The sequence below is a fragment of the Drosophila kikkawai genome, chromosome X (genome assembly GCF_030179895.1).
Source record: "Drosophila kikkawai strain 14028-0561.14 chromosome X, DkikHiC1v2, whole genome shotgun sequence".
NCBI classification, from domain to species: Eukaryota; Metazoa; Arthropoda; class Insecta; order Diptera; family Drosophilidae; genus Drosophila; species Drosophila kikkawai.
In genome coordinates, this window is record NC_091733.1 from 17,183,370 (window position 1) to 17,204,663 (window position 21,294).

At 43.6% G+C, this 21,294-nt stretch overlaps 1 protein-coding gene across 1 annotated transcript in view; it reads right to left on the minus strand.

Moving 5' to 3' along the window:
• Positions 1-7,579: 7,579 nt before the first annotated feature.
• NetB (Netrin-B) overlaps positions 7,580-21,294 on the minus strand; it is a 49,742-nt gene continuing 36,027 nt past the window's right edge. Inside the window, exons 3-8 of the mRNA XM_017162619.3 lie at positions 9,558-9,746; positions 8,944-9,093; positions 8,763-8,879; positions 8,633-8,698; positions 8,327-8,558; positions 7,580-8,221 (exon numbers count right to left, since the gene is read on the minus strand). Coding sequence (XP_017018108.1) covers positions 8,080-8,221; positions 8,327-8,558; positions 8,633-8,698; positions 8,763-8,879; positions 8,944-9,093; positions 9,558-9,746 — 896 coding nt within the window. The 3' untranslated portion in view covers positions 7,580-8,079. The remainder of the gene's footprint in view (positions 8,222-8,326; positions 8,559-8,632; positions 8,699-8,762; positions 8,880-8,943; positions 9,094-9,557; positions 9,747-21,294) is intronic.

Sequence of the window (21,294 nt, forward strand, 5' to 3'; positions counted from 1 at the left end):
GCCGGCTTCGAAGGACACTAGCTTTGTAAAGAATATATCAAGTATATATCAAGTAATATATAGCAAGAATATAGCTGGAATATGTACAAGAATATCTGCCCAAAAGTATGCCAAAAAGTATAAATCAAACTTAGCTGGAGATCAGCATACTTTGAGGTGAGGTTTGTTGTCTTAAATAAGCTAAGGAATTAATAAATGATCCCTTAATTAAATTTAATAATTATAATAATAATTACTTCAATAAACAACTCCCTTTTAGTTTCCAAACACTTGCTAGACCCCAAGTAACATCCTGGCTAAGCGTAGCGCACTCATCCTTGGGCTTCTTGTAGCCCAGTGAAAGCATTTCCATGGCAAGATGTTCTGGTTGTGTGTGTGTGTGTGTGTGTGTGTGTTTGGGGTGTGTGTGTATTCCCTTAACACGCATCATGACGCCCAGACGAAAAGCGAACAACTTCTTTTCACCCCGCCCCAAAAAACGGCAAAGAGAAAATGAAAAGTCTATAAAAAGTTTACTTTTTTAATACTTTTCACATTTATATGTAATAAAAATCTTGTAAAATGCGCCTTTTTTGCACTTCACAATGCGCCCCATGTGGATGCCATTGGTGGGATTCCAGCACCGCAGTTTCACTTCCTGGATTCCTCATCCCGCAGCACTACTCCAGGACCTCGTCGCGTTTAGGGTTCAGTGCAAAATTCTGTTATACTTGACTGGCGTCTCCTGGCTTCCCTTGGCTTCTCCTGGGTTCCCTTGGCTTCCCCTGACCTCCGGCTGCCTGCAACTATAGATCCGCAGTGGGGCTTGTCTTGACGCCAGGAGCGGACTCAGTATGACGGGGGGAGGGAGCTCATTTTTAAATCGAAATGGAAATCCAAAGGCAGACCTGTCCCTGGCCACATTTGTGTGGCATTCGGGGCTGCAACAACAAGTGGCAGCACTTGAAATCCAAGCGGCGTAATTCCAGCAGACGACCGACCAGGAGAAGAATGCTTCTTAGCCGGGCTAAGCATCTCTGGCTGCGCTCTGGCCCCCATCCCTGGACCGGGCTCTCTCCCCCAACCGCCTGGAGGCGTAACAAAAACAACATTATTGGGGAAAAAGGTTTAATACGGCCTAAGCCCTCACTCTCAGCTGCTCAAAGGGGGAGTTGGGTGAGTACTTTCCCGCAGGGGACAGCAACGATGTCGTCAATCGGCATTTGGCATTTGGCATTTCTGGCCATGGCAACGCAACGCCGCCAACTGACGATGAGGTTTTGTGCAGCAGGCCACAAAATCCCGGCTGCCTGGCTGCCTGGCTCCGTCGTCTCCGCTGATTGGCCAACTAATCCCCGCATATCCTTGCCCCCCCGCCAGCCAGTTTAATAAAGTCCTGAAAAAAAGAAATAAATATGAAGTGAAAGCGAAAGCGGAAAGCTTTGCCAAGGAAGCATTTTTCAATTTTTCACTTTAATCAAATTAAAATTCATTCGTTGCGCCTATGAAGCGTGCAGCTTCCAAGGGGGTTGGCGTTGGCGTTGGCGATTTGGGGTGGCTTTCCAGGGGGGTGTGAGGGGGATGTGCCCCCGGTTCCTGTCTGCCGCTGACAGACGCTCATCTCTCCGCCCCCCTTTGTCCTGGCATTGCCAGGGCAACCAGACCGGCGCAGCCTATGAGCCATCGCCACCACAGAACTCGTTCGCGTCCAACTAACTCGGTACACCCACCACCCCCTGGCCAAGTTTCAGCGTTTATTTCCCTTCTTTTTTTTGTGTACGTTATATGGAAGTGATACCTTTTAGCAGGGAGAGTATTGATTTCGCATATTCGGATTATTTTTTGCTCCCTTTCAGCATTCCGTGTTACCCAATGCCATGAGCATGCAGAATTAAACCGTCTCCGGGGGCTTTTAGTGGGAGAATCCTTTCTTGATGCCATTCAACAAAGGATTTGCAGAGTTTCTTTGGATTTTGCAGTGGGTAATTTTGAGGATTTTAAGGTTATAATGTAGGACTTTCCTTCTAGCCGCCTTTGAGGTATCCCCTAGTCGAGCACTCCTCACAGAAACGCTTCAGCACTTACTACGCGGCGCATTTTATTTCTTTGTCAAGTTTGCCAGACTCAAAAACTTGGTCCGTCGCTTTGCATTGCGGTCGACCGTCGACCGACGCCCGCCGCACATCCTGCAGAAGGCTCACCACCACCTCGCTGGCAAAGTCCTTGCTGCCGAAACTGGAAGCGCTGCAGGCACTTTTTTTTCTACATTTTGGGCACGACTTGGGATGCAACAGCAGCGGCAGCAGCAGCCACCCCGGGGCCTTGAAATTTGATAAATATGCGTATTAGTTTCAGTCCTGCATCCAGCATCCAGCATCCAGAGTCCTGCTCCTGCCCCTGCTGCTGCTCCCGGCGAGAGAGCAAAGCTCAAATAAAACTAAGAAACGGCCCTGGGCGCAAATTCTACTTAAATTGCGCTTTAAATTAATTTTGCCCCGGCCAAGGACGACTACAGGCCGAGATTGCGAGCCAGGTCCAGGGCTGACTGGGTCCTTGCCAAGGCAAATTGGGTGGCAGGACGACAGGCGACAGGATCCCAGTCCCAGTCTCAGGCTGTTCCCAGCACAATAAACTGCTTATGCAAAATCAATAAGAAGTGCTGATGATGCTCCGGGCGGAGCAGGAGCTCCCGACGAGACGCCTTTATCACCTCCCTGATGGTGATGAGCCCAAGGGCCCCGAATAAGGGGTGAGGTAATTCTCTGCGTCAGCTCAATGGTTTTGTAGAGAGTAGGTATTTAAGGTAATTTCATTTCAAATTATCTGTTATATATATGTAAATTCTATATTTAAATGTATTGGATCGTAATTATTACAAGAACAATTAGGGTAAAGCACCAGAAAAAAAGCTGAGACCGCAATTGAATTTGATGAAAAGTAAGTTAAAAATGCCTTAAAGTTAGTTTTTATAAGGTTAATATATCTGCCTACTACGTTGAGAGCTTTCACGTTTTTTGCTAATTTTTAACTATCAAGTTAAATATTTAAAATAATACACCGATTCGATATTGGGGACAGTGTGAAAGTATGCTTTTAAAAAAATATGCAGCTGAATTCATGTGCAACAGACGAAAGTACAAGAATCTGGCATACTTTTGGGGCTTTGTTGCCCATGTCTGTAGCTCAAAAGATGCATCCTTATTTATTATTACACCTGGAAAATTCATTATCTTAAAAGTAAATAACAACAACTCACCTGGTAACCATTCCACTGCCACAATAGAATATATAAAAAACATCACTTTGATCTCGTTATTAGTTTTATTATTATTATTAGCAATTTGTCCACTTAATTCGATTAAACTTTCATGCTCTTTTTGCTTTGCTTTTTCGGTTTTTTACTTTCTCAAGTACACATAAATGATATATATATATATATTTTGTTTTTATTTTTATATATATAACTGGGCTGCCCCGCCATCTGCTTGTCTTTGATATAGTTTCATCTCTCGCCACAAAAATTGCATATCATATGTGTTGTTATGATTAATCATAGTTTAATATTTATCTTTTATATATATATATATATTATATAAGTACCAACTACAATACTTTAATATCAGACAATGTGAATTCCTCCTCAGCTCCTGCTTCTCGTGGGCGTGTGTGTGTGTGAGAGTGTGGCTCAACGTAATAATTAGCAAAAATCAATGTGAATAATTCCGCATAATCGGCCCTCGAGTATTTTTTGAGTATTTACAAAAAATCTAAGAAAAAAATGCTGTTTCGTGTGGCTTTTTGATTATATTTATGTGTATTATACGTTTATATATTCCCTTTTTTTATATTTTTTAGCTTATCGTATGAATAATTCTTCCGTCTGGACACACACGCACTTGATATTCGTATTAGTCTGACACAAAAAAAAAACATTTTATTATAATATGTGTGTGTGTGTGTGTGTGTGTGTAGCTGTGTGTGTGGCTGAAGGATATGTGATTAGTTCAGTCCGCCCCGATTTAGGTACGGACCGAGGGGCCAGGGACGAGAAGGATACAATTTTGGATTCGCTCTGCGCCCCGTAACATATAAATACATGTTGCTATAAATATATTTCTCCGCTCGAGTGTGTTAATTTTAAGTTAAGATTAGGGAGTAGGGAAGAAGGTGTCCTTGAGGGGGGGGGGGGAGTGGGGTATGTTGGTGTAAATAAATAAACGGCTTGACATATCAACTAATGACTAATTTGGTTATGTTTGCGTCTCTCTTTCTCGTTAAGTATGCTTAAGTACTTGTTCGTTCTTTCGTTATATTTTAGCGGAAACGGAAGTCAATTTGTCAGCTTGGGGCTAGTTCCTGTTCCTGTCTTGTTCTTGTTGCTGTTGCTGTTGTTTTGTTCCGATACTTTTGGTGGGTGTTAGTTCTTCAACCAAATGCTAGTTAACAGTTACGAGCAGTAGCCATGTTATAAGGATCCTTGGCACTTTTTTCTCTGCCATTGCTTATCCACTCAACCAGAGCTGCCGCATCAATTTATATGCTAATGGAGTCTGCATCCTATTTAAAATACATATGCGACAACACGCCCTCCTGCCACGCCCCTCCTAGAGCCATTACCATGCGTTAAATGAACGGCAAAAATTGCAAAAAGTGAAAAAATACAGGAAAAATGCGAATGGGAACCCAATTTATTTAAATATATATATACATCTATATGTATATATATAAATTAATAGGGGTTTTCATGGCCACACGCCCACATATGCCAACTCCCCGGCCGTAGAATACCGTTGACAAAATTCAGTTAACGCAAAATCTCATTTAAATATGCATGAAGGCAGCCGGCCGCAGTCGCCGAGGCCACAATTGAATTTCTCATTTCATTTCTTTGTCTCTTTCCGCCTTTTTGTTTTATGTTTTTTATTTTTTTTTACAGCGGGGTTGAATATTATTTTCAGCATTTATTTAACGTTATTTTTTGGCACGCTTCAGGTAAAAGGGGTTGTACTCCCAGCCCTACCTAATGGGCTCTGTGTGTGTGTCCAGATCCAGATCCTGCTCTGCCAGGCATCAATTACAATTCAAATTATTATATTTGTGTTCCCTTCAGTCGGAGTTTTAATACATTGGGTATATAGAGGTAGAGGAAAACTATTAATTTAATTTAAATGTTAAGTCCTAAGTTTGAGTTTAAGTTGTTGAAGGTATTTATTTTTAAAGAAAGGGGAGAAATCTTAAAGTGTTTAATTTTAATAAATTTATTTATTTAAAAAAAGAAATAACAGTCTGATCTGAGTTTCTGAAAAGTATTTCTTAACCTTCTTAAAAATTCCAGTTAATTAGTTCTAGTAAATATCAGTTTTAATTGCTGATTTCTGAAATGCTGACAAAGCCCTTTCAACTGCTCATATACCCTGTGCCTGTGCTTGGCAGCATTCATAAAAAATGTGCATAAATGTATCCAGTTAACAGTTGACAATTCTGCATTTATCTGGCTGCAGGACATGCGCACCCGCCCCCTTACCCCCTTCTCTTAGCCATGTTTGCGGTGGTCACACGTGTATGCTCGTGACTCATACGCCACGTTGGCCAGTTACCTGGATCCCTATCCCGATCACCGGGCCAGATGCCAGAGTCCGGGCTAATTATGCGTCCCTGGGGCGGGAGTGGGTGTAGAAGAGTGAATGCAAACACGGCTCTCGGCTTAAATGCCGCAGCATGTTAACTGTCCGACTCTCCATGCTCGCCGCTCCCTGCACATGCTGGCCCCATTTTGATTTATCATACATCATGGTCACGGTCAGACCTGAATAGCTTGGGAGTGGGAATCGGAATGGGAATGGCACTGGGAATGGTTGCAGCGACATTGGACATCAGAATCGGACAGAGAGACAGACGGAGCTGCGGCTGTAGGTGTCGTGGCTAAAGTCGGCTAAAGATCTCGATACTCGACGGATTCGATGGCTGGCAGGCACAGAACATAAACACGAAAATAAATTCATTAAAACATTTATCAAGTTCGACACTTGGCTGTCATATATCATGTTACATTTTGAGTCCGAAACATGTTTAATCCGCAGCAACATTGAACAAAAAAAAAAAAGAAAAAATGTGTGTAACTGCACTGGAAAAGTGGAAGCGTGGAGAAGTGAAGAGTAACGAGTGGCGAGTGGCAAGGGGAGAGTGGCGTGTGGGGTGGCTGAGCGTGTGTGTGGGGGCTCGGCCCACGAAGTTAGCTTTTACACAAATTATGGGGCTATTGACTCTAGAATTTATATATTTAATTTTAATTTTAATTCTCTCTAGACTTGATATATGAAAAAAACAGAGGGTTGAATAGAATTTCTCGCTCAATCTTGGTAAATTGAAATATAGTTTCGTCACAATTTCTCGCAGTGTAATTCTCCAGCTCAATCTTCTGTTTGTTTCTGCTGTTTAATTTGAGTAACGTATTTCAGCTTGTCTCTTGCTTTGTTGTTGCTAAACGTGATGCATATCGATCGGTACAGTGGGCACAGGCTAAGGGGAACATTCCAAGTTAAGCTTGAAACTGAAAGCTAAAAAAAATAACTATTTAAATCGGTAAAGGATTAATTGAAGTGGAATATGACATATTTTATAAAATATTCTGTAGCTAGCTTACTTTTTACTTGATTTTATTTATTAGCTGACCCCACTGTACCCAGAGGCTCCCCCGTAACGGGCCTCAAGTCTGCGTGGCCTACACTGGGCTCGAAAAACGAGTTACAAATAACAAATAACACCTCGCTCCTCGCTCTTGACGCCTTCGCGGCGGAGACTGAGACCGAGTGAGTCCGGAGACAGGTTGCGTTTGCAATTTGCATGCATAATTCAAATCGAAAATTAAATCCAGATAAATGCATTTTAAATGCGTGTTCGTCGCCTTGTTTCTTTTTTCCTTTCATTTATTGATGCATTCATCAAACAAATTGTTATGCAAAAGCGCGTGAAAAATCAACCGGCGAACTGTCAATAAACATGTGCATAATTACAGCCAAAACTGTTTGCATAAACTCTTGAGAAACGTATACGAAAATATAAAAAAAAAAAACTGTAGGGAATATAAACTATGGACAACAATGTGTGTAGCTTTTTTTCTACATTTTTCTTAGAAGCAAAAATAAATGCTAAAAATTGAATTGAATTTATAGAATGGAGCAGCTTTAATAGGTTTTAGTTTTCGACTTGGATTTAATTTTCAAAAAAATATATTTTAGCATAGAAAACGATATCTGAAACGTCAATTTGCTTTAGTTTTTCTTTAGGATTTAATTAATTAAATATTTAAATTGAAGGTTTTCCAGGGCTTAATTATGTTTCTTTTGTTATTTTTTGAACATTTAAAATTGAGCAATTTGCTTGACATTTTTGGAAATAATATTACTAAGCAACTAAAGCTTTAAATATAATATTGTTAGGGTCTCCCCCCCTTTGCGGCACGCCACTGGTTGCATGTGCGTGTTTCGAGTGGCTGGCATCTGGTCAAGGCTCGTGTTGTTGGTTTATGACTGCACTTATGTGCTGCCTGTGCTGTTACCCCTTCTGCCCCCCCCCCCCCCCTCTGTGGAAACATGCCCCACGCCCCTGTCACACATGTGACGCTTTTCCCTCAATGTTTTGGCTCTTTTTCGCTGTTATAACTGCTTTTTATGGCCATAACTGCTGGGGACACGCTGGTAACTGTAATTAGCATTTGGCGATTTATAAAGAGACCCCCCTTTTTTCGGGGGATCTATGTCTGATTTTTATGTCTGTCGGAAGTCGGAAGTGTGCAGTATGTGTGTGTAGAGTGTGTAGAGTGTGTAGAGTGTGCAGAGCGTTTTATGGACTAGAAACGCCACTGCAGGTGGAAGCTTATCTAGGCAGGAATTATATAGGATTATATAGTGTGGCTCGAACGAGATGCTGGGGCTCAACTTGAGTCGAGTCGGAGTTCGGGTTGGGACTGAGATTAATTTATAGCATTATGCCGAAGAAGGTCAGAAACTTGAGTAAACTGTACAATTTATACAAAAACCGATACCTAGCCAAGTGTGTGAAATTGAAATCCGCTCTGACATATTCCGTTTCCGGCTCGATTCAACTGCATTTGCGTGCCCTTCGCTGGAAGCGCTTCATGCGCAGCGACCACTCGTCCTTCCACTCCAGGACCACGGAGCTGGGTCCGATGGCCAGGTAGCCGGGCGCCGCCTCCGAGTCGCGTCCAAGGATGAGATATGATCTGTGAAAGAAGGATAGAACATAGGTTTACCGGGGGTTTAGTGGGTTCTTTTTCTGTGTCCTTTGATTTTCTATATAATCGATATTTTCTATAAAAGGTACTCACTTATTCAGCTTGATCTTGGGACACTGGCACTCGATGCTCTTGCGCGGCACCAGCAGCATCATATTTCCGCGTCCCAGCAGGGAGCTCGTCGTGCCCGACATTGGGTTCCGCTTGAAGATCGTCTGGATGTTGATCTCGTACTTGTAGATCTCGTTCTGCCGCTCAATGGAGAACTTCTCGGTGCTGATGTCCTGAGAGGCGCGGTCGTGTCCAATCACCTTGGCCAGGATGGCTGCAAGAGGGATGATTAAAACAAGGCCAGGATTAGAGCCACCTCTTGACTATCCCTAAGAGGGCACCACTCACCGTAATCTTCCATGCAGAACTTGTTGAGATTGAGCTTCTTGGGACTGGCCTTGCACTTGCCGCAGTCTGTGGATGAGAAGGGTTGAGTATATCGAGATACTCCCCTGGGTTTCTCCCAGTGTACACTTACACTTTTTCATTTCCTCGGCCTGTGAACCGCCTCCATCCTTGTAGTCGCCTGTGCCGCCGCCTCCTCCGCCGCCGCCGGCACTCTCGGCCTGAATCATGTTGGCATTGGTGGGCACCTCTGTGAAAAGCACGGGGATTATAGGGTTTAGTTCCTGGTCAGGATTAGAAGCTGGAGAACTTACTGATGCACGGCGCCACGTGAGAGCGCGTCTGCTGGTAGCCCCGGGCACAGCGGTTGCAGGTCAGTCCGGTGACGCCCTCCTTGCAGGGACACTGGCCACTCAGGTGGTTGCACGTCTTGCCCGTGGAGCCCACCGGGTGGCAGTCGCAGCCTAAGGAGCAGGAAGAGACAAGGGCTGTCAGTGTCGTCCTCATTAGGTCCATCTATCTAACCGCCCAGCTGTCTGTCTGACAGACGGCTTACGAGACCGCTGATTGATGACAGACTTGTTATCAATAAACCAGAGGCGAGGAAGGACTTTTGGAGAGGCTAACCGATTACAGGAATACCCTTTCCACGGCTAGAAAGAGCTCTAGTTCTAAAGAAAGCTGTTTAGACTGGAGTTATTCAATGGAGGAGATATTTGGGGGCTCTATTAGATATTCTATTATTAAAATAATTCCCTACGAAAGTGTCCTTATAGATCCTTTAGTTATACCTAAAACAAATTCCAAACAAACCCCCTTAGAAAATTCTATATTCCCCCGTTAAAAGAAGTGTATAACAACGACTTAGTGTCGCCCTTTATTCAATCAACGCCGGACTCTAGGCAGGACTAAGGACACCAGCACTTACGCTTGCAGACTTTGCGGTGATTCGGCGGCTTGGTGGCATCTCGGTAGTATCCCTCGCGGCAATAGTGGCAGTAGCGACCCGTGGTGTCGTGCTGGCAGTTGTAGCACACTCCGCCGGACACGCGTCCGGACAGCTTGTACAGCTCCAGGTTGAAGCGGCAGCGACGGGCATGGCCATTGCACTGGCACACTGTGAAAAAAGAAAAAGATATTTCATTGATTAGCGGGGTTCCTTGGCAAAAGTATAGTAAATATAAAACGGGTTTAAATATCCCCAATATTATCCATAATCTTCGCTTCAGCTGGCAGGATCCTGGGCATAGAGTGTCAACAAATTGCCCTGCCCATCCCGCCAAATTACCGTCATGGCCTAACGAGCTTAACCCGCTCCTATTTGGCCATTTTGCCATTATCAAGGATAACGGCCCCGGTCAGTGGAGCCGAAGAAACCTAATCATTTAATGGCAGTCCTTCCCAGCAGCCCCTGGCTGCCATTTTTCTCGGCCTGCCTTCAGGGCGGGTGTGGGTGTGAGTGTGGGCCGCCCCGTTTCATAAATAATTAATAATGATAGGAAACTGTTATGTGCTCTATTTTTCGGACAGGTGCGGGGGCAGCTTCCCCTGGCTATGATTGATTATGGTGGCTGCTGCTCCTGCTGCCTTGATTGATGAAAAATGCTGCAAGGATCCTGGGACGTGGCCCACCATTCCTTTTTTATATTTATTTATGGTCTTATTTTGGCGCTGTTGTTTATCGATTTTGCAAACCCACACAGTCCCGTCCGCCCGCTCGCCCTCTAATGTCCATTTAATTAGTTGGACAATATCATAAAATAATTTTAGCAACTAATTGGCAGCACTTGACTGCAATTTATGGTGTTCCAGGGAGTCTGTCCAGCGTTGGCTTCGCTTTTCCCTGAACTTGTGCCTTCTGACCGGCTTTCTCCCCTTCTCCCACTTTTCCACTCTCACCCGCTGGCCCTGGCAAAGGCATTAAGCGTGATTTATACACAAACACACTCGCACACACACACACACACACACACACACACACACACGTGGCCCTTTGTGCGAGTGAGTACAGTCGGGGTCATGCGAAAAGAACTACTCAAAGATTTCAGAAAAATATAATTCCTGTTTTATAAATAGGATTATTATTTTAAGAAACTAAGAAAACCTTCTTTCAATATTCCCCTAAAATGACTGCACTTGCCAGGGGCATTAGCTAATAGCTAACAGCGTGCCCTCTGCTGTTCCTTCATAAATGAATGTTCCAGGGATTGTCCGCCAATGCCCACGCATGAGCGCCTGTCGAGGATTCGGGGTTCCAGAGATGGGGAATGGAATGGGGATGGGTCTGGTGATTGCCTTTTGTGACTGGTGCAACTATTGTGATTGCTGTTGCCTCATATTTTTCATATCTTATGTCTGCATCATCGACGAGCCAAGAGGGGAAGCGGGCACAGGCCGGAGAGGCTGACAACAAAGGAGCTGTCTCGACAGGAGGAGGAGGAGTAGCGGGAAGACAACGCGGATGGCCGTTCGCTTATTTGGCAAATAATAACAACAGCACCAACAATGGGATCCCCCAAGGCAGACGGCATCTGGAGCTGTAGCTGGAGGCAGCTCCCCGGAATACTTATCGAGGAACCTTATCCTGGCAGCAGGCGCACAACATGTGCTACCACCGCCCCACCCCAGGCCACTCCTGGCCCATCCATATTGTCATCATCGCTCGTTTCTCGTTGTGGTCGTTGCACAAATTAAAATGAATTTTATTTTTACTTGACACTCGACTTTCCCAGGAACCAGGGAGCACTCGAGCATGGCGACTTTGGGGCTGGGCGAAGAGACTTGGCTGGGGTGTGCCTTAAAGAAGAGTATTTCTAGGTCGCTGAGTGACCCAAGTATTGATTCCCTGCCTCCCCCCAAGGAAAGTGGATGGTCTAGAGACCATTGTGCCTTCTTTCTAACCTCGATATGAAAGTCCCACATCACACTTAATAATATAATAATAATCTATAGGTATATATCTATATATCCCCCATTGTCATCAGATTGCCATTGACACGCATTGTAATTGAGTTGATATGGCGGAACAATAAGCCTGGAAAGCGGGGTCCATAAATTCCACAACCAATTCAAAAAAAAAAAATCAGAGCCCAAAAAACAGACACAAAACTGCCGAAAGCTGCCGGCGATTAGCCAAAGTAGCACATAAATTTTCCAAAATTAAACCAAGCGGATCGAATGGGTTCAGATGGGAGGCAGAGCTCCGATCAACTTAATTGGACAACAATAAAACGCATTTTTACGCGAATTTTCCTTCACAGTTCATTTGACGCGGCCGGCCCCATTACACGTTTTCCGGGGGAAATCTGGAAAATTTGCACATACTTACGCCCCAAGCAGCTTTTGATATACGAGCGGACGGGGCCAAGGCCCCAGACCCAGACCCAGCAGCGGCGGAAAGAAATTTGCAGGCGGTCGAGAAAAGAAAAGTTCATAATTTAGCTGCAATTTTAATTAAAAGCCAAACAACACAGTCGGAGGAAGCTATCTGGGGAAATGCAGAATGCAGAATGCAGATTGCAGAGTGGAGAATGGAGGAGCGAGAAACGAGAAACGGAGAATGGCAAATGGAAAATGGAAAATGGAAAACGAAAAGTGGTAAGGCAGATGTGCGAAACAGCTCACAGCTCACAGCTCGAAAGGAAAACATGTGAAAATCATTTTGCACCAAGGCAGAGGCCCGGCGCCGACAGATAAGCCGGGAGACTGGCACCGAGACCGGACTGGTCCAGAGGCACTGCCACTGCCATAAGTCCGCCCGGATTCGCAAGTCGACGGCTCTGGGAGTTATGTGCCCGTTTGTTGTAAAACGGCACCAAAATTATGGTCGAAAACCAAACAGGCCTCAATTGCCGAGGGGAAGAGAGTGCGCGCGGCCAGGCCAGACCCCAGCCACAGTCCCAGATCCAGCCCCGGTCCCAACTCCAGCCACAGTCAGACCATGTCATACCATCTATAAACTGGCTACAAAATGTCTAAATTTTTTCCATACAAGAAAAAAAGTGGGAGGCACCGAGACTGCAAACAAGGAAGACGGAATGAAAAAAGGCGCTGGGAAAGACAGACGGCGGGAAGTAACACGATATGATATGATCTCCTCCAAGCGGCGCCACAGAGTGTGTGTGTCTGCCGAAGAACGGAGAATTCTCCGGAGTCTCCGGTGGAACAATGTTGCCGAAAGTAAGCGAATGTTCCCATAAATCATACACCAGAGACTCGCGATAGTCGGAAATGGGTTAGTCAGATGGGCAGGTATAGATACCGGAATCCATACATCAACTGCAAAATTCATAATAATGAAAGCTAAGTTACTATTACTAAGGGATATAAGCATTAATATCCATGTCATATTTATGAGCAGACTTTGAGGAAAAGAAATTCTAAAGAATTATAGATAATTATATCTATCGATAATATATACATATTTAATTATAAAAATCGATTTTAAATATCGAAAAATATCGCATTTAACATGGGATAAATGTTATTAAATTTGTTATTCTATTTTTCGGATTATTCTGTTTCGATATATCACATTAAAATATCGATTTAAAGACAGAATCGATATATTGATATTTTTTTTGCTATCCCCAATACCCCTAGCTTGATCAATAGTCATTTCCGACCCCATAAAGCATATACATATATTCTTGATCAGCATCAAAAGCCGAGTCCATCTACCCCTTTTCCAAAGAAAAAAAAATTTTCAAAATTTTTTTTTCAAAATTTGATAAGGGGTTACATCATTAAAATAGTCAAAAATTAACAAAAAATGAAATTAGAAAAAACCCTAAATGGAGTATGCAGATTTATTAACCATCAACAAACTAAGATAAAAAAGAAAACCGAATTGAATTTAATGCCTTTTTGGCTGAGTTACAGATTTTTGTAATATGGATTTTTTTCTAAAAAGTTATCATATAAAAATATCGATAAATATCGATTTAAAGAACAAACCGCAAGGCTTTACAAATTACATAGGCTTAAGTCTAGTGTGCAGTGAATTAATTATATACTAAATAAATAAATAAATAATATAAATAAAGTAAATACCTCTTCTCAAGTCAACGCTTTTCCCTGATTTCCTCACATTTTCCAACAGTTAAGCATTAAATTTCGATAAAATGGCTGCAAGCTAATGATTTACAGTGGCTTGGCAGGAGGAGGGGCCTCTCATAATTCTGGACTCTTTTTCATTTTGTCAGCCGTAATTTGTGTGTCTGAGTCAACACACACACATTGAAATAAATTTGCCGTATCACCAAGTTTTCCCAACCACCCACCACCCACTCATCTAAACCCACCGAAAATTTGCTTTGCCGGCACAAAATGTTGCTTGTTGGCTTTGTCCCCGCCGAGTCCTTTTCGGGGGAGCAAGGCAAGGTCCTGGTTTTCTGTTTTCCTTTCCATTCCTTTTTCTTTTTTTTTTTTTTAGGCAGCCAGCAGCTTTGTGTAATTTTCTCGCCCGTTGACAAGAAATTTTCAGCCCGTCTCGCCTTGGGTTTATTTTCGCTTTCATTGCCCCTCTCCCTCTCCGTTGGTTATTTTATTTTATTTTTATTATTATTTTTATGTACTCGCATTTTTATTTGGTTCGACGGCGATTTGCGTGGTTTGTGTGTTTTTAGAATTTGGTGTGATTTGAATTCGCAATGAGATGGGGGGATTGAACCTTCAGAGGTTTTTTCTTTTTCCAGTGCGTTTTTCCCAGATTTTCCTCAGCCTGTTGAGGCCGCATAATTTTATTTTTATTTTTTTCTTTCAATTTTTCCATAGCCTTTCGGCCAAGTCTTCCTCAAGCTTCCTCCCTCTCGCAAGTGTTGACAGTTTTCCCAGCCTCTGGGCTGCCTCAAAATTTTTGCCCTGCCAAAATATTTGCCGCTTGAATGGCAACTGATTTTTATATTTAGACCCAGAGAGTGCATTTCCCGAGAATGCAGTGTGTGCTCTGCTTTTCTTTATTTCCCAGCCAGCCGAAAGCCGAAAGGCGGAAAGCATATATGCTAATGATGGCTAAACATTTGTGGAAAGCTAGCAGGGCGGAGTGAAAGTGATTTTCGAGTATTGGAAAGAAGGGTCTTGTCGGTGTCTCTTACTTGTTTTTTTTATTATTAAAAGTTATACAACATTTAAAACAAAAAATAAAACAAAAAGCCAAGGCAATTAACTTGAAACACACAGATTTTCCCTCATTAATTTCCTTTCGAGTGCCTGTTTCGAGGAGCCTTGAACGCCTTCTTCTCTCCGTTGAGATTCTCCCACCGAAATGCGAAATTGGCTTTTGCCTGCGAAATTATTTATGGCCAAGTGGGCGGGGCGGGGCATTAATGCTGCAATTGCTGCACTTTCTGCTGCAGCTGTTGTTGTTGTTGTTGTTGTTGTTGCCATCGACACCCCCGCAAGAGCTGGCACTGGATGTGGCTATGGAGTGACAACTACCATGATGATCATGATGATGATGATGATGACCCGGGCCAATGCAACGCCAACACACGAATGCGAATTTGGCAAACAAATTACGCCAAAAAGTGCATTGGGAAACAGAAAATTGCAGGCCCAAATCGGAGCCAAATCGAGGCACAGGCACCCTTCTTCTTCCACCTCCAAACTCTGGAAATCCCCAAGCAAAAAAATGCCTGGGCGTTGATAATTGAATTGAAAACTTTTGCCTCGCACTTATTTCGATGCGAAATTGGAGAAAGAAACCCGCTAAGACGCCATAATTTGGTGGATTGTGCCACTTGGGGACTTGGACTTGGCGGAAAAATGCCGGAAAATTGAAATGGGGAGAGGGGAAAATGATTTAAGCAAAAAGTACAACAATAATAATAATAAGAGGTATAACTCAGACTTGGCCTGCTAACGAAGCTGGCTCCAGCTGAGGTGTTGTTCCCTCCAAAAAAACGTCCCTGATATATATGCTCAAGCGCATATCATCTGTCTCTGAATAAATAGGGTATTTTTTTGAAGCTTTATTTGCCGAATACATTTGCATGAAATTAAGTCGGAAGCTCGAGTGAATCTTGAGTCTTTTTTTTGACATTTCCTCAGGGGTAACAGACTTAAAGACAACATTAAAGAATATGTATATATCGAGAGATCTCTCGAGAAAGTATATGTTATATACACATTGATTTTTTTAATGGCAAGACATTATTTCCCTTACTTGCCATTACTTTTAGGAGCCGTACTTTGGACAAGTCTGGCTGCCAATGTCACTTGGCCTCTGCTTCTTTGGCCTTTGCTATAAGCCTGGGGTTTGGTTTTGGGTTTTGGGTCTTGGGTTTCGTTTTCGGTTTCGGTTTCGGTCTCCAGACGCAAGCATTTTCATAAGACATAAATTCTGCGATTTAGCTAAATGCGCTCCATGGACTTGGCCGGGTAATTTGTGGCCTCTCGAGTGCATGTCGGGTGAAATGAGAAGGCGAAAAACTGCAGCAGCATTAAATTACAATCTCACATGGTTTCCCAACTCCTCTGGAGAGACAAGCTCATATTGCCCCTCCATCTGTAGGCCCCTGTGTCTGGTTAAGCGCTTTTAATGGGACATTTTGTAAGTAAATTGCATTAATTTTCCAACTTGGCTAAGCACATTCTTGGCCTGCCTCTAAGTCGACTATCAAAGGCCCTGCCAAAAATGCTGCTTAATATATATTATTTATGATTTTGTAAGAGTATGTGTCGGAGAGAGGTGCTTTTTCCCATGGATGACACACGACCAAATGGCTGTCAAGACGGCCTTTGGGGTTGTCAAAGTGCCAATTGATGATTGAACGATTTATGAGCTCCGTATAGAAGTTGCGATTACGATTGTGCAAAAACCGGTCTCGAATTCGATTTCGATTTCCCCTCCGTCTTCGGAGTCAAATCAAAATGCAATTAAAAGCAGAGGATCGGCCATGGCTTGTGGATATTGCCTTTTCTATGACGTCGTTCGGTCTGTCTGGCGGGTTAGAAATGGCCAATTCCGGATCGGGCCTATCGATAGACGATGGTTTTTAAGGCCTCATTCAATGTTTTACTGCTGCACATAGAGGCTTGCTCTGGAGCTGGTCAAAGTCGAATGTGCTTTCTGTGTTTTATTTTTGGGTTAATTACCAGCCTGGAGTTCAGTCTTTAATACTTGTATTTATGGCAATAAATAATCATAAATACAGCTTGATTTAAGCCTGGAAAAAAGCTTAAACTTGAGGTATTTTAAGGACCAAAACCCCCACTTTGCCCTCCCAGTTTCCTTGTGAAAAGTCTTATAATCCTGGCTGCCCCTCTCTTTCCCATTCAACATTTTGCACCTAATTGAAGAGCTTACAACTTAAATTGCCTCTCGATGAACTCTGTGTTGTGGGAGTTTTCCAATCTTCTTTTCCACAGAGGAAAACCCGCACTATTCCTCTACGCTTGTGCTACATATGTGCAGATGGCAAATATGCACGAGAATTTGTATTTTTGCCGAATGATTTTGCGTATTGTGAATACGGCAAAAGGAAAAATGCAAAGCCAAACTGCTTAAAATGCAAAACTAAAAGCTCTCTTGGTTCGTGGGTTTGTGTGTGTATAGTGTACAGTGTGTGTGCTATGTGTGTGCTAAGCGGCAAACAAAAGCTGTTGGAAAACATAGAAAATCCTTTTGCGAAACAAAGTGCAGTTGCCGGCAAGAGAAGCCAGAGGTTGAAGAGCACCCAGCACTAGAGGTTTACGCCGATGGTTAAAGGCATCGGCGGCGGCGTAGAGGTCAAAATGACTCGGCGGCGGCGGCGTAGTAGTCAGAAAGAACCGGCGGCGGCGGCGCGTCAAATAAGGCAAAAAGGCCATTTTAATNATTTATTTTTTTTTTTTTAAGTTTTATAAAGAACAATGACACTGAAGGCCGCGCTGAAGCTGCGCCGATGCCGCACCAGCGGCGCGCCGCGGCGCGCCGTTATTTTCATAATTTGGCGGCGGCGCGTCAAATAAGGCAAAAATCGGCGGCGGCGGCGGCGTGGCGCGGCGGCGTATATGTCTACCCAGCACCCAGGCATCTGCGTATTGACAAAGCAGAAAAATTGTGCAAAATAAGCAGGGGAGCTGGAAGAGGAGGAGGAGGAGGAGGAGGAGGAGACCTCTCCCCCTTGCTATGTGGAACGCATCATCCGCCCTAAGCCCCGCCCCCCTTCCTTTTTGCGGCGCAGCAGCCTTAAATTGTCACACTGCAGTTTTAACCCAGAAACATAAATATTGCAAAGGAGCTGAGACTAAGCTGCACTGGGAGAAAAAATAGATGATGTGGGGGTGTGCTTTCCAGCAAAGTGCATCTAGCAGGAGTCCCAGGAGTCCTTCATAAGAAATGCTCTAAGTGGTTTCCCAGGGAAGCACAGAGAACCACTTGTTGCCAAAGGTCAGAGGTTGCAGGTTTCAAGACGCACTCGCACTCGTATGTGGGCCAAAGCTAATTGAATTGATCCCTGACGGGGGCCTGGAGTGAAATCCATTAGCCAGTCTTCCATACATCCATCATCTTTAAGGAGCTCCGGCTTCAGTTCCATGCGGCAGCTCCTGCTCGGGTTACGCATCACGCATTACGCATACGCCGTGTGGCCCGCGCAGCTCATCCTCATGCGGACGCACACGAAATGTATTTAACTTAATTTAGTTCGAGTTACTTAAAAAAGCTTTTAAAAGTAACAGCAAACAAGCCGAAAACACAACAGAAACAGAAACAGAAGCGGAGAGCAGGGCAAAAAGCGAGTGAGCGAAACCAAAACACAAACATGAAACACGAAACAAAAACAAAAGTTTCGCTTCGCCAAAAAAAAAACAAAACAAAAAATATATATACATACTATACACAAAAAGAACAACAGAAATTACATTTGTGCTGGAAAAGTGCGGATGAAAAGCGGACAGGACTACTGGCATTCATTAATATGCACATATGCAGATTAAGCCAGTGAGAGTATAATGCCGGTGAAAAGTTGCCTTTGCTGGATTTCCATTTCCATTTCTCTTTTCCCCAAAACAATATCCACAAACTGGATTAATTAACTAAATAAAACAAATAACAAAAAGAGCATACTCTTTAAGTGTGCCCAAGAGCAACGAGAGAAAAGCGACGAGCTACGAGTGGCAAGTGGCGAATAGGGAGACTCTCGTTGCTTTTGGCGTATTAATAATATGGCTAGAAGTAACTGGATTAATTAACTAATAATTAATAAAATATATTAAAAAAAAATACAAACAAGAAGAGAGTGGCAAGTGGCGAGTGGCAAGAGTCTCGTTGACTTTTGGGAAACTGGATTAATTAACTAATTTTGAACATAGTATTTCCTGACGTATCTCAAATCAAAAGAAATCTCAGCTTTCAGCTAATGAAAATCTAGAGTTTAAAGGATTCGTTGCTGTTTCAGCGAGACTCAAACTTGTAGACTTGGTTTTCCTTATTTTTCCCGAACTTTCCTGGTCCCAAAATTGAAAATAAGAGGCATTTCTAGCTTCTAGTTTGCCCGGAAATACATCAAAATAAATTCAAAGCAAACGTTGAGAAAGCAAAATGCAAATATGAGAGTTTACAATGTGTATATGTGTGTGTGTCGGAGGGGTAGGATGTGTGTGCGGATGTTTCAGCCCTGATGAGTGGCGGATATGAGAGCACCATTGGCCATTGGCAAATATGCCTAAACAAATATTTGGCACACTTTTCCGCCTCCTCTGGCCCCAGGCAATCCCTCTTCAGCTGCAAGGGAGAAATGGATGAAAAAAGGGTTGAAATGCGGCAGCGAAAATTTCTACCTGATGTCAAAAGTAATTAAATGAAATGCCAGCAGCAGAAGCCAGCGGACACCGGACGCAGGAGTCTGGAGAAAGTCTGGCTAACGTTGGAATACCGACTGAGAAAATTAGAAGTCACTTCTTAGCTCGCTCCAGCCACTCACTATCCATTTCATTTTTTGACATTGGAAGGGTGTGTGCAGAGTGTGTGTAGTGTGTAGCTGTCAATGGCAGCGTTTTAAAGAATTATATTTTGTGAAAAACTTTACACAGAACAAGAGTTTCCTCAATCTTCAAGCTAGTATTCCTAAAGTTCGCAGGACTAACTAGTATTCTTGGGTGTTTAAACTGAAATTTTTGTAAGAAAATTTCCTGGGGCTCAGCTAATATTAGAGGGTTCTATTCCCACCTCTGCCCGTGGAGTTGGGAGTCATTAAATTACCAGCAAGCAGGAAGACAGAGATACCTGCCAACTGCGAAAGGAAAAACAGTCAGCAGAGTTGGGGAAAGTTTCGCCGGCTTCTTCTTGTACTTATTCTTGGGAAAAGTCAAAAGGGACATGCCGAGGCAAAAATGTAATGAGAAAAATTTGTAAACGAAAACTCAAAAGGACGCAGGACGAAAGAGTACGAAAACAATCAGCTGCTAAGGTTGACTCGGGGCAGGACGAAGGTTGAATAAAACTTCCCAGCAATAGTGTGACAATGGGCGTTCAAAGGAGCAGCATTTTCCGCCAAGAAATTTTCCTTTTTCCACCCTCTGAGGTGATGACTACAAGTGCTCGCCCTCCGCCCCCCCCTAAGTAGCTGTGTAATAAAATTACTTTTTAGGTGTGCCAAAGAGGGTGAGGGGGCCAAGATGCGCTTCATTTGCCCGCGAAGCGACAGCCTCAATGTCAAAGTCTAAGTCGGAAGTCATTTGAATTATTTAACGAGAAAAGAGCAGCGAGCAAAAAGAGAAACGAGAAACGAGAAGCGAGTGGCGAAAGTCTCGTTATTTCCTGGTGCACACGCGGCGTATGAGTAATGTTTTGGCTTCGACATAAGAGGAAAAGCAGAATGGAGTAAAGCAGTAAAGGAGTAAGGCACAGGGCCCAACGACAGCCTTGTTTTATGACCCTGTGGGCGTGGCCGGAAAAGTGCAATATGCTCGCTAGCGCCTCCATAAAATATGTTGCAAATTATGAAATATTTGAAACTTTTTAGCCAAGAAATGCCGCAGCCCAGGCGCCATTCGGCCAAAAGGGAGAAGGTCTACATCTCCATCTTCTGCCCCTCTTAACAGCTTCTAAGGAACAAGCCTGGAACAAGGATCTCTAGTACCCAGGCCTGCCTGGTCTGGCGGCGCCGTTATGGGCATTTAAGTTTTCATAAGTTGCGCAAATAAATTTTAATCGAAAAATGCGCCAAGAAAATGGCCGGCTAGCGACCCAAGGCAGCCATAGAAAGGTGAGGCTTCGAGGGGGAGCCCAAGGTACAGGCCGGAGGATGCGACAACTTGCTGCAGCAGCAGCAGCAGCAGCAGCAGCAGCAGCAGCACAACCCCAAAGGGGTGGCGAAGACAGCCAAGTGAAATGGCAATCAATGATAAAAGTTTCTCCCGGCAAAAGAGGAGGATATATATTTGATCCGAACTTCCGCAATTTAAGCTCGAGCTGGGGGTTGAAACTATACTTAATTTTAAAGTTTTGAGAGCACGTTTGCATCTGGAAACTAAAGTTTAAGTAAATACGGATAATAATAAAAGAAGTAATGACTAATGTGGGCCCAGGGCAACTTTAGGGCCCAGAAAACACACACAAGGAAAAGGTAATGAAGCCAGGAAATGATAGAACCAGTCACTAGTATTGTTTATATTCCATAGTCCTGGAGTTGTCCTGCTTTTATTAAACACCTCTTCTCTGGCTGTAAGCTCTCTGACTT